General features: G+C 43.9%; 1 protein-coding gene across 2 annotated transcripts in view; it reads left to right on the plus strand.

Annotated features, from left to right (window-relative positions):
• The window catches only part of PGS1 (phosphatidylglycerophosphate synthase 1), a 398675-nt gene that overhangs the window by 134963 nt on the left and 251669 nt on the right, over nucleotides 1-12043 (plus strand). For both annotated transcript variants that reach the window (XM_053706226.1, XM_053706217.1), the window contains 2 exons: nucleotides 252-450; nucleotides 614-691. In XM_053706226.1, coding sequence (XP_053562201.1) covers nucleotides 252-450; nucleotides 614-691 — 277 coding nt within the window. The remainder of the gene's footprint in view (nucleotides 1-251; nucleotides 451-613; nucleotides 692-12043) is intronic.

Below are 12043 nucleotides of genomic sequence, written 5' to 3' on the forward strand. Positions count from 1 at the left end.
CACTGGTTTTCTGTTTCTTCCATCTTCATAAGTGCACAGCTGCCTGAAGAGGATTGCTACTGATATAAAAGCAAAGGCCTTAGATTAGATAAATCTGTTACAGATTATGGGGTAATTTGAAAGTTAAATACAATATGACCGGCTGAATATTACCTTTCTCTGCTTTTTGGTTATTCAGTGACTTCTTATTGGTAGTTCTGCCATGCTTATTTGACAAAAGTAAACTTTTGTACCCTCTCTCTATTTCACAGGACTCCTCTCTTTCTTCTGGCACCACTTTTGGCCCCTACAGTTCCCCAGGCCACTTCTCAGCCCCTACCTCCTGATTGTGTGTGCCCACGAGGAGCTCATCGGTTTCAGTGGATTGGTAACCTGGTTCCAGAATTTGGTATAGCCAGTTCAGGAGTGAAGGTCCTTTCCACACCATCTGAATTTTACCAGGTCATGAAGGTAGGAGAGTTGTAAGGGCCTGTATATATCTCTTTCTTTCTTTATTAAATAAACATTGTTTGCCTCACTAATAATGTCAGGAAAATACAGTTTTCTTCTTAAGCAAGAATCATGTTATTTCAAATTTCAATATATTTTAAATTAAAGCTACCTTCTCTCTTAGACACAAGTGCAAATGGCTAAGAAACGCATCATAATGGCATCACTCTACCTTGGAACTGGTAATCTGGAACAGGATCTGGTGAGTGACAGTGATAGCAGTAAAAATAAACTTCTGGCTTGAACCATGTTTCTGATGTAATATCTTTTAAGTCACCTTTTAAAGAAAGCCTAGTTTACAGATTTTGTTTGTGTCTAGTGAACATAGAACAAAAACGTTTTCCCCCCAAAAGTCAATTTAAACCATTTTTGGAATCTTCATTAACATCTGTCTTAACAATACTTAAATGAAGTGTAAATTCCTAAATTTTAACAAAGCTTACAGGAAGTGAAAATCTCATAATTCTTTCCTAAGATATGGTGAGTACACGGAATCATCAATAACTAGTGGGAATATCACTCCTGGCCAACTGGAGGAGGCAAATCGCCCTACAGCAAAGCTGCTATATATGTCACTTCCCTTACCCATAATCCCCAGTCATTCTCTTTACCTGCGGTTCAAGGAGGAGGTGAAGTTTTGGTGTCTGATCTACATTCAAGATTTTTTTTATTTTAAAAGCAGAGTAGGTTTGCTCTAATCTTTCTAAAGGGTATAGCCTTAGCCCATGTGAGTCTCTTCAGTAGGGCAATGATGGCTTTTAAGCAATTGGGAACTTGTGGGGTACAATCCTCACTGCGTTTTCCCAAAACATTTTGCTGCCCTATTTAGTTAACCTGAGTAAGTTTACTCAGTCTTTCTGTCCATGTGAGGAATGGCATCCTCTCAAACCAGGTGAGCTGTCCTACTGCCGGACAGATAAATATAAAGGTAAGTGCCAGTTTTATTTTTCTATGTAAGCAAGGAAAAATTTGGCACTTACTCAGCTTATTCATTCCTGTCAGGGTGCAGGTTTTTATGGCAGTTTTTGCAGGCACTGTTAGTGTGAGGAGTTATTTATTTTATTGATGGCTCAGTGAGGGTCCGTTTTTAGTAACGGATTATGTATTTTTATTGGGGGTTCTATTGTTTGTTTTTAAGCCTGTTTTCTCCAACATAGGTGTGTCCGGTCCACGGCGTCATCCTTACTTGTGGGATATTCTCTTCCCCAACAGGAAATGGCAAAGAGCCCAGCAAAGCTGGTCACATGATCCCTCATAGGCTCCGCCTTCCCCAGTCATTCTCTTTGCCGTTGCACAGGCAACATCTCCACGGAGATGGCTCAGAGTTTTTTGGTGTTTAAATGTAGTTTTTATTCTTCTATCAAGAGTTTGTTATTTTAAAATAGTGCTGGTATGTACTATTTACTCTGAAACAGAAAAGAGATGAAGATTTCTGTTTGTAAGAGGAAAATGATTTTAGCAACCGTTACTAAAATCGATGGCTGTTTCCACACAGGACTGTTGAGAGGAATTAACTTCAGTTGGGGGAAACAGTGAGCAGACTTTGGCTGCTTGAGGTATGACACATTTCTAACAAGACTTGGTAATGCTGGAAGCTGTCATTTTCCCTATGGGATCCGGTAAGCCATTTTCTTAATTTTCAATATAAGAATAAAAGGGCTTCACAAGGGCTTTAAAGACTGGTAGACATTTTTCTGGGCCAAAACGATTACTTTATAAGCATATTTAATGGTTTATAACTTTGGAGAGTTATTTTAATCTTGGGAATTTTATTAAAAAAAACGGCAGGCACTGTATTGGACACCTTTTTCACTGGGGGCCTTTTCTAGTCATAGGCAGAGCCTCATTTTCGCGCCACTAATGCGCAGTTGTTTTTGAGAAGCAAGGCATGCAGATGCATGTGTGAGGAGCTCAGATCCACTGAAAAAGCTTATTGAAGGCGTCATTTGGTATCGTATTCCCCTCTGGGCTTGGTTGGGTCTCAGCAAAGCAGATACCGGGGACTGTATAGGGGTTAAATGTAAAAACGGCTCCGGTTCCGTTATTTTAAGAGTTAAAGCTTTCAAATTTGGTGTGCAATACTTTTAAGGCTTTATGACACTGTGGTGAAATTTTGGTGAATTTTGAACATTTCCTTCATACTTTTGCGTGTATTCAGTAAAAAAGTGTGTTCAGTTTAAAATTTAAAGAGACAGTAACGGTTTTATTTTAAAACGTTTTCTCCAACATAGGTGTGTCCGGTCCACGGCGTCATCCTTACTTGTGGGATATTCTCTTCCCCAACAGGAAATGGCAAAGAGCCCAGCAAAGCTGGTCACATGATCCCTCCTAGGCTCCGCCTACCCCAGTCATTCTCTTTGCCGTTGTACAGGCAACATCTCCACGGAGATGGCTTAGAGTTTTTTAGTGTTTAACTGTAGTTTTTATTATTCAATCAAGAGTTTGTTATTTTAAAATAGTGCTGGTATGTACTATTTACTCACAAACAGAAAAGAGATGAAGATTTCTGTTTGTATGAGGAAAATGATTTTAGCAACCGTTACTAAAATCCATGGCTGTTCCACACAGGACTGTTGAGAGGAATTAACTTCAGTTGGGGGAACAGTGAGCAGTCTCTTGCTGCTTGAGGTATGACACATTCTAACAAGACGATGTAATGCTGGAAGCTGTCATTTTCCCTATGGGATCCGGTAAGCCATGTTTATTAAGATAGTAAATAAGGGCTTCACAAGGGCTTATTAAGACTGTAGACTTTTTCTGGGCTAAATCGATTCATTATTAACACATATTTAGCCTTGAGGAATCATTTAATCTGGGTATTTTGATAAGATTATATCGGCAGGCACTGTTTTAGACACCTTATTCTTTAGGGGCTTTCCCAAATCATAGGCAGAGCCTCATTTTCGCGCCGGTGTTGCGCACTTGTTTTTGAGAGGCATGACATGCAGTCGCATGTGTGAGGAGCTCTGATACATAGAAAAGACTTTCTGAAGGCGTCATTTGGTATCGTATTCCCCTTTGGGCTTGGTTGGGTCTCAGCAAAGCAGATACCAGGGACTGTAAAGGGGTTAAAGTTAAAAACGGCTCCGGTTCCGTTATTTTAAGGGTTAAAGCTTCCAAATTTGGTGTGCAATACTTTTAAGGCTTTAAGACACTGTGGTGAAATTTTGGTGAATTTTGAACAATTCCTTCATATTTTTTCGCAATTGCAGTAATAAAGTGTGTTCAGTTTAAAATTTAAAGTGACAGTAACGGTTTTATTTTAAAACGTTTTTTGTACTTTGTTATCAAGTTTATGCCTGTTTAACATGTCTGAACTACCAGATAGACTGTGCTCTGAATGTGGGGAAGCCAGAGTTCCTTCTCATTTAAATAAATGTGATTTATGTGACAATGACAATGATGCCCAAGATGATTCCTCAAGTGAGGGGAGTAAGCATGGTACTGCATCATTCCCTCCTTCGTCTACACGAGTCTTGCCCACTCAGGAGGCCCCTAGTACATCTAGCGCGCCAATACTCCTTACTATGCAACAATTAACGGCTGTAATGGATAATTCTGTCAAAAACATTTTAGCCAAAATGCACACTTATCAGCGTAAGCGCGACTGCTCTGTTTTAGATACTGAAGAGCATGACGACGCTGATAATAATGGTTCTGAAGGGCCCCTAAACCAGTCTGATGGGGCCAGGGAGGTTTTGTCTGAGGGAGAAATTACTGATTCAGGGAACATTTCTCAACAAGCTGAACCTGATGTGATTACGTTTAAATTTAAGTTGGAACATCTCCGCATTCTGCTTAAGGAGGTATTATCCACTCTGGATGATTGTGACAAGTTGGTCATCCCAGAGAAACTATGTAAAATGGACAAGTTCCTAGAGGTCCCGGGGCTCCCAGAAGCTTTTCCTATACCCAAGCGGGTGGCGGACATTGTAAATAAAGAATGGGAAAGGCCCGGTATTCCTTTCGTCCCTCCCCCCATATTTAAAAAATTGTTTCCTATGGTCGACCCCAGAAAGGACTTATGGCAGACAGTCCCCAAGGTCGAGGGAGCGGTTTCCACTTTAAACAAACGCACCACTATACCCATAGAAGATAGTTGTGCTTTCAAAGATCCTATGGATAAAAAATTAGAAGGTTTACTTAAAAAGATGTTTGTTCAGCAGGGTTACCTTCTACAACCAATTTCATGCATTGTCCCTGTCGCTACAGCCGCGTGTTTCTGGTTCGATGAGCTGGTAAAGGCGGTCGATAGTGATTCTCCTCCTTATGAGGAGATTATGGACAGAATCAATGCTCTCAAATTGGCTAATTCTTTCACCCTAGACGCCACTTTGCAATTGGCTAGGTTAGCGGCTAAGAATTCTGGGTTTGCTATTGTGGCGCGCAGAGCGCTTTGGTTGAAATCTTGGTCAGCTGATGCGTCTTCCAAGAACAAGCTACTTAACATTCCTTTCAAGGGGAAAACGCTGTTTGGCCCTGACTTGAAAGAGATTATCTCTGATATCACTGGGGGTAAGGGCCACGCCCTTCCTCAGGATCGGCCTTTCAAGGCCAAAAATAAACCTAATTTTCGTCCCTTTCGTAGAAACGGACCAGCCCAAAGTGCTACGTCCTCTAAGCAAGAGGGTAATACTTCTCAAGCCAAGCCAGCTTGGAGACCAATGCAAGGCTGGAACAAGGGAAAGCAGGCCAAAAAACCTGCCACTGCTACCAAGACAGCATGAAATGTTGGCCCCCGATCCGGGACCGGATCTGGTGGGGGGCAGACTCTCTCTCTTCGCTCAGGCTTGGGCAAGAGATGTTCTGGATCCTTGGGCGCTAGAAATAGTCTCCCAAGGTTATCTTCTGGAATTCAAGGGGCTTCCCCCAAGGGGGAGGTTCCACAGGTCTCAGTTGTCTTCAGACCACATAAAAAGACAGGTATTCTTACGTTGTGTAGAAGACCTGTTAAAAATGGGAGTGATTCATCCTGTTCCATTGGGAGAACAAGGGATGGGGTTCTACTCCAATCTGTTCATAGTTCCCAAAAAAGAGGGAACGTTCAGACCAATCTTAGATCTCAAGATCTTAAACAAGTTTCTCAAGGTTCCATCGTTCAAAATGGAAACCATTCGAACAATTCTTCCTTCCATCCAGGAAGGTCAATTCATGACCACGGTGGATTTAAAGGATGCGTATCTACATATTCCTATCCACAAGGAACATCATCGGTTCCTAAGGTTCGCATTCCTGGACAAGCATTACCAGTTCGTGGCGCTTCCTTTCGGATTAGCCACTGCTCCAAGGATTTTCACAAAGGTACTAGGGTCCCTTCTAGCTGTGCTAAGACCAAGGGGCATTGCTGTAGTACCTTACTTGGACGACATTCTGATTCAAGCGTCGTCCCTTCCTCAAGCAAAGGCTCACACGGACATCGTCCTGGCCTTTCTCAGATCTCACGGATGGAAAGTGAACGTGGAAAAGAGTTCTCTATCTCCGTCAACAAGGGTTCCCTTCTTGGGAACAATAATAGACTCTTTAGAAATGAGGATTTTTCTGACAGAGGCCAGAAAAACAAAACTTCTAGACTCTTGTCGGATACTTCATTCCGTTCCTCTTCCTTCCATAGCGCAGTGCATGGAAGTGATAGGTTTGATGGTAGCGGCAATGGACATAGTTCCTTTTGCGCGCATTCATCTAAGACCATTACAACTGTGCATGCTCAGTCAGTGGAATGGGGACTATACAAACTTGTCTCCGAGGATACAAGTAAATCAGAGGACCAGAGACTCACTCCGTTGGTGGCTGTCCCTGGACAACCTGTCACAAGGGATGACCTTCCGCAGACCAGAGTGGGTCATTGTCACGACCGACGCCAGTCTGATGGGCTGGGGCGCGGTCTGGGGATCCCTGAAAGCTCAGGGTCTTTGGTCTCGGGAAGAATCTCTTCTACCGATAAATATTCTGGAACTGAGAGCGATATTCAATGCTCTCAAGGCTTGGCCTCAGCTAGCGAGGGCCAAGTTCATACGGTTTCAATCAGACAACATGACAACTGTTGCGTACATCAACCATCAGGGGGGAACAAGGAGTTCCCTGGCGATGGAAGAAGTGACCAAAATCATTCTATGGGCGGAGTCTCACTCCTGCCACCTGTCTGCTATCCACATCCCAGGAGTGGAAAATTGGGAAGCGGATTTTCTGAGTCGTCAGACATTGCATCCGGGGGAGTGGGAACTCCATCCGGAAATCTTTGCCCAAGTCACTCAACTGTGGGGCATTCCAGACATGGATCTGATGGCCTCTCGTCAGAACTTCAAAGTTCCTTGCTACGGGTCCAGATCCAGGGATCCCAAGGCGGCTCTAGTGGATGCACTAGTAGCACCTTGGACCTTCAAACTAGCTTATGTATTCCCGCCGTTTCCTCTCATCCCCAGGCTGGTAGCCAGGATCAATCAGGAAAGGGCGTCGGTGATCTTGATAGCTCCTGCGTGGCCACGCAGGACTTGGTATGCAGATCTGGTGAATATGTCATCGGCTCCACCATGGAAGCTACCTTTGAGACGAGACCTTCTTGTTCAAGGTCCGTTCGAACATCCGAATCTGGTCTCACTCCAGCTGACTGCCTGGAGATTGAACGCTTGATCTTATCGAAGCGAGGGTTCTCAGATTCTGTTATCGATACTCTTGTTCAGGCCAGAAAGCCTGTAACTAGAAAGATTTACCACAAAATTTGGAAAAAATATATCTGTTGGTGTGAATCTAAAGGATTCCCTTGGGACAAGGTTAAGATTCCTAAGATTCTATCCTTCCTTCAAGAAGGATTGGAAAAAGGATTATCTGCAAGTTCCCTGAAGGGACAGATTTCTGCCTTGTCTGTGTTACTTCACAAAAAGCTGGCAGCTGTGCCAGATGTTCAAGCCTTTGTTCAGGCTCTGGTTAGAATCAAGCCTGTTTACAAACCTTTGACTCCTCCTTGGAGTCTCAACTTAGTTCTTTCAGTTCTTCAGGGGGTTCCGTTTGAACCCTTACATTCCGTTGATATTAAGTTATTATCTTGGAAAGTTTTGTTTTTGGTTGCAATTTCTTCTGCTAGAAGAGTTTCAGAATTGTCTGCTCTGCAATGTTCTCCTCCTTATCTGGTGTTCCATGCAGATAAGGTGGTTTTACGTACTAAACCTGGTTTTCTTCCAAAAGTTGTTTCTAACAAAAACATTAACCAGGAGATTATCGTACCTTCTCTGTGTCCGAAACCAGTTTCGAAGAAGGAACGTTTGTTACACAATTTGGATGTTGTTCGCGCTCTAAAATTCTATTTAGATGCTACAAAGGATTTTAGACAAACATCTTCCTTGTTTGTTGTTTATTCCGGTAAAAGGAGAGGTCAAAAAGCAACTTCTACCTCTCTCTCTTTTTGGATTAAAAGCATCATCAGATTGGCTTACGAGACTGCCGGACGGCAGCCTCCTGAAAGAATCACAGCTCATTCCACTAGGGCTGTGGCTTCCACATGGGCCTTCAAGAACGAGGCTTCTGTTGATCAGATATGTAGGGCAGCGACTTGGTCTTCACTGCACACTTTTACCAAATTTTACAAGTTTGATACTTTTGCTTCTTCTGAGGCTGTTTTTGGGAGAAAGGTTTTGCAAGCCGTGGTGCCTTCCATTTAGGTGACCTGATTTGCTCCCTCCCTTCATCCGTGTCCTAAAGCTTTGGTATTGGTTCCCACAAGTAAGGATGACGCCGTGGACCGGACACACCTATGTTGGAGAAAACAGAATTTATGTTTACCTGATAAATTACTTTCTCCAACGGTGTGTCCGGTCCACGGCCCGCCCTGGTTTTTTAATCAGGTCTGATAATTTATTTTCTTTAACTACAGTCACCACGGTATCATATGGTTTCTCCTATGCAAATATTCCTCCTTAACGTCGGTCGAATGACTGGGGTAGGCGGAGCCTAGGAGGGATCATGTGACCAGCTTTGCTGGGCTCTTTGCCATTTCCTGTTGGGGAAGAGAATATCCCACAAGTAAGGATGACGCCGTGGACCGGACACACCGTTGGAGAAAGTAATTTATCAGGTAAACATAAATTCTGTTTTTTGTGCTTTGTTATCAAGTTTATGCCTATTAACATGTCTGAACTATCAGATAGACGATGTTCTGTATGTTCGGAAGCCAAGGTTCCTCTCCATTTAAATATATGTGATGAATGTGACAAACAAAGTAGGGACAATGATGCCACTGATAATAATGTTGCCCAAAATGATTCCTTAAGTGAGGGGAGTCAGCATGGTACTGCATCATCTCCTTCTATGTCTACACCAGTCTTGCCCACTCAGGAGGTCCCTAGTGAATCTAGTGCGCCAATCCTCCTTACTATGCAACAATTAACGGCTGTAATGGATAATTCTATTAAAAACATTTTAGCCAAAATGCCCACTTATCAGCGAAAGCGCGACTGCTCTGTTTTAGATACTGAAGAGCATGAGGACGCTGATGATAATGGTTCTGACATGCCCTTACACCAGTCTGAAGGGGCTAGGGAGGTTTTGTCTGAGGGAGAAATTTCAGATTCAGGAAAAATTTCTCAACAAGCTGAACCTGACGTTATTACATTTAAATTTAAATTGGAACATCTCCGCGCTCTGCTTAAGGAGGTGTTATCTACTCTGGATGATTGTGACAATTTGGTCATTCCAGAGAAATTATGTAAGATGGACAGGTTCCTAGAGGTCCCGGTGCCCCCCGAAGCTTTTCCTATACCCAAGCGGGTGGCGGACATTGTAAATAAAGAATGGGAAAGGCCCGGCATACCTTTTGTCCCTCCCCCTATATTTAAGAAATTATTTCCTATGGTCGACCCCAGGAAGGACTTATGGCAGACAGTCCCCAAGGTCGAGGGGGCGGTTTCTACTCTAAACAAACGCACCACTATCCCTATAGAAGATAGTTGTGCTTTCAAAGATCCTATGGATAAAAAATTAGAGGGTTTGCTTAAAAAGATGTTTGTTCAGCAAGGTTACCTTCTACAACCAATTTCATGCATTGTTCCTGTCACTACAGCAGCGTGTTTCTGGTTCTAGGAACTAGAAAAGTCGCTCAATCAAGCATCCTCTTATGAGGAGGTTATGGACAGAGTTCAAGCACTTAAGTTGGCTAACTCTTTTACCTTAGACGCCACTTTGCAATTAGCTAGATTAGCGGCGAAAAATTCAGGTTTTGCTATTGTGGCGCGCAGAGCGCTTTGGCTGAAGTCTTGGTCAGCGGATGTGTCCTCCAAGAACAGATTGCTTAACATCCCTTTCAAGGGGAAAACGCTGTTTGGCCCTGACTTGAAAGAGATTATTTCAGACATCACTGGGGGAAAGGGCCACGCCCTTCCTCAGGATAGGTCTTTTATGGCTTAAAATAAAACAAATTTTCGTTCCTTTCGCAGAAACGGACCAGCCTCGAATTCTACATCCTCTAAGCAAGAGGGTAATTCTTCTCAAACCAAGCCAGCCTGGAGACCGATGCAAGGCTGGAACAAAGGTAAGCAGGCCAAGAAGCCCGCTACCGCTACCAAGACAGCATGAGATGCTGGCCCCCGATCCGGGACCGGATCTGGTGGGGGGCAGACTCTCTCTCTTCGCTCAGCCTTGGGCAAGAGATGTTCAGGATCCTTGGGCGCTAGAAATAGTTTCTCAAGGTTATCTCCTGGAATTCAAGGAACTACCCCCAAGGGGAAGGTTCCACAGGTCTCAATTGTCTTCAGACCAAATAAAAAGACAGGCATTCTTACATTGTGTAGAAGACCTGTTAAAAATGGGAGTGATTCATCCTGTTCCATTAGGAGAACAAGGGATGGGGTTTTACTCCAATCTGTTCATAGTTCCCAAAAAAGAGGGAACATTCAGGCCAATTTTGGATCTCAAGATCCTAAACAAATTTCTCAAGGTCCCATCGTTCAAGATGGAAACCATTCGGACAATTCTTCCTACCATCCAGGAAGGTCAATTCATGACCACGGTGGATTTAAAGGATGCGTATCTACATATTCCTATCCACAAGGAACATCATCGGTTCCTAAGATTCGCCTTTCTGGACAAGCATTACCAGTTTGTGGCACTTCCATTCGGACTAGCCACTGCTCCAAGAATTTTCACAAAGGTACTAGGGTCCCTTCTAGCGGTGCTAAGGCCAAGGGGCATTGCAGTAGTACCCTACTTGGACGACATACTGATTCAAGCGTCGTCTCTACCACAAGCAAAGGCTCATACGGACATTGTCCTAGCCTTTCTCAGATCTCACGGGTGGAAAGTGAACGTAGAAAAAAGTTCTCTATTCCCGTCAACAAGAGTTCCCTTCTTGGGAACAATAATAGACTCCTTGGAAATGAAGATTTTTCTGACAGAAGCCAGAAAATCAAAACTTCTAAGCTCTTGTCAAGTACTTCATTCTGTTCTTCTTCCTTCCATAGCGCAGTGCATGGAAGTAATAGGTTTGATGGTTGCGGCAATGGACATAGTTCCTTTTGCGCGAATTCATCTAAGACCATTGCAACTGTGCATGCTCAGACAGTGGAATGGGGATTATACAGATTTGTCCCCGACGATCCAAGTAGATCAGAGGACCAGAGATTCACTCCGTTGGTGGCTGACCCTGGACAACCTGTCCCAAGGGATGAGCTTCAGAAGACCAGAGTGGGTCATTGTAACGACCGACGCCAGCCTGGTGGGCTGGGGCGCGGTCTGGAAACACCTGAAGGCTTAGGGTCTATGGTCTCGGGAAGAATCTCTTCTCCCGATAAACATTCTGGAACTGAGAGCGATATTCAATGCTCTCAAGGCTTGGCCTCAACTAGCAAAGGCCAAATTCATAAGGTTTCAATCAGACAACATGACGACTGTTGCATATATCAACCATCAGGGGGGAACAAGGAGTTCCCTGGCGATGGAAGAAGTGACCAAAGTAATTCAATGGGCGGAGCTTCACTCCTGCCACTTGTCTGCAATCCACATCCCCTGAGTGGAAAATTGGGAAGCGGATTTTCTGAGTCGTCAGACATTTCATCCGGGGGAGTGGGAACTCCATCCGGAAATCTTTGCCCAAATAACTCAATTATGGGGCATTCCAGACATGGATCTGATGGCGTCTCGTCAGAACTTCAAGGTTCCTTGCTACGGGTCCAGATCCAGGGATCCCAAGGCGACTCTAGTAGATGCACTAGTAGCGCCCTGGACCTTCAACCTAGCTTATGTGTTCCCACCGTTTCCTCTCATTCCCAGGCTGGTAGCCAGGATCAATCAAGAGAGGGCTTCGGTGATCTTGATAGCTCCTGCGTGGCCACGCAGAACTTGGTATGCAGACCTGGTGAATATGTCATCGGCTCCACCATGGAAGCTACCTTTGAGACGGGACCTTCTTGTTCAAGGTCCGTTCGAACATCCGAATCTGGCATCACTCCAACTGACTGCTTGGAGATTGAACGCTTGATTTTATCAAAGCGTGGGTTCTCAGATTCTGTCATTGATACTCTTATTCAGGCTAGAAAGCCTGTAACTAGGAAAATTTACCATAAAGTATGGA

Source organism: Bombina bombina, chromosome 1 (assembly GCF_027579735.1).
Source record: "Bombina bombina isolate aBomBom1 chromosome 1, aBomBom1.pri, whole genome shotgun sequence".
NCBI classification, from domain to species: domain Eukaryota; kingdom Metazoa; phylum Chordata; class Amphibia; order Anura; family Bombinatoridae; genus Bombina; species Bombina bombina.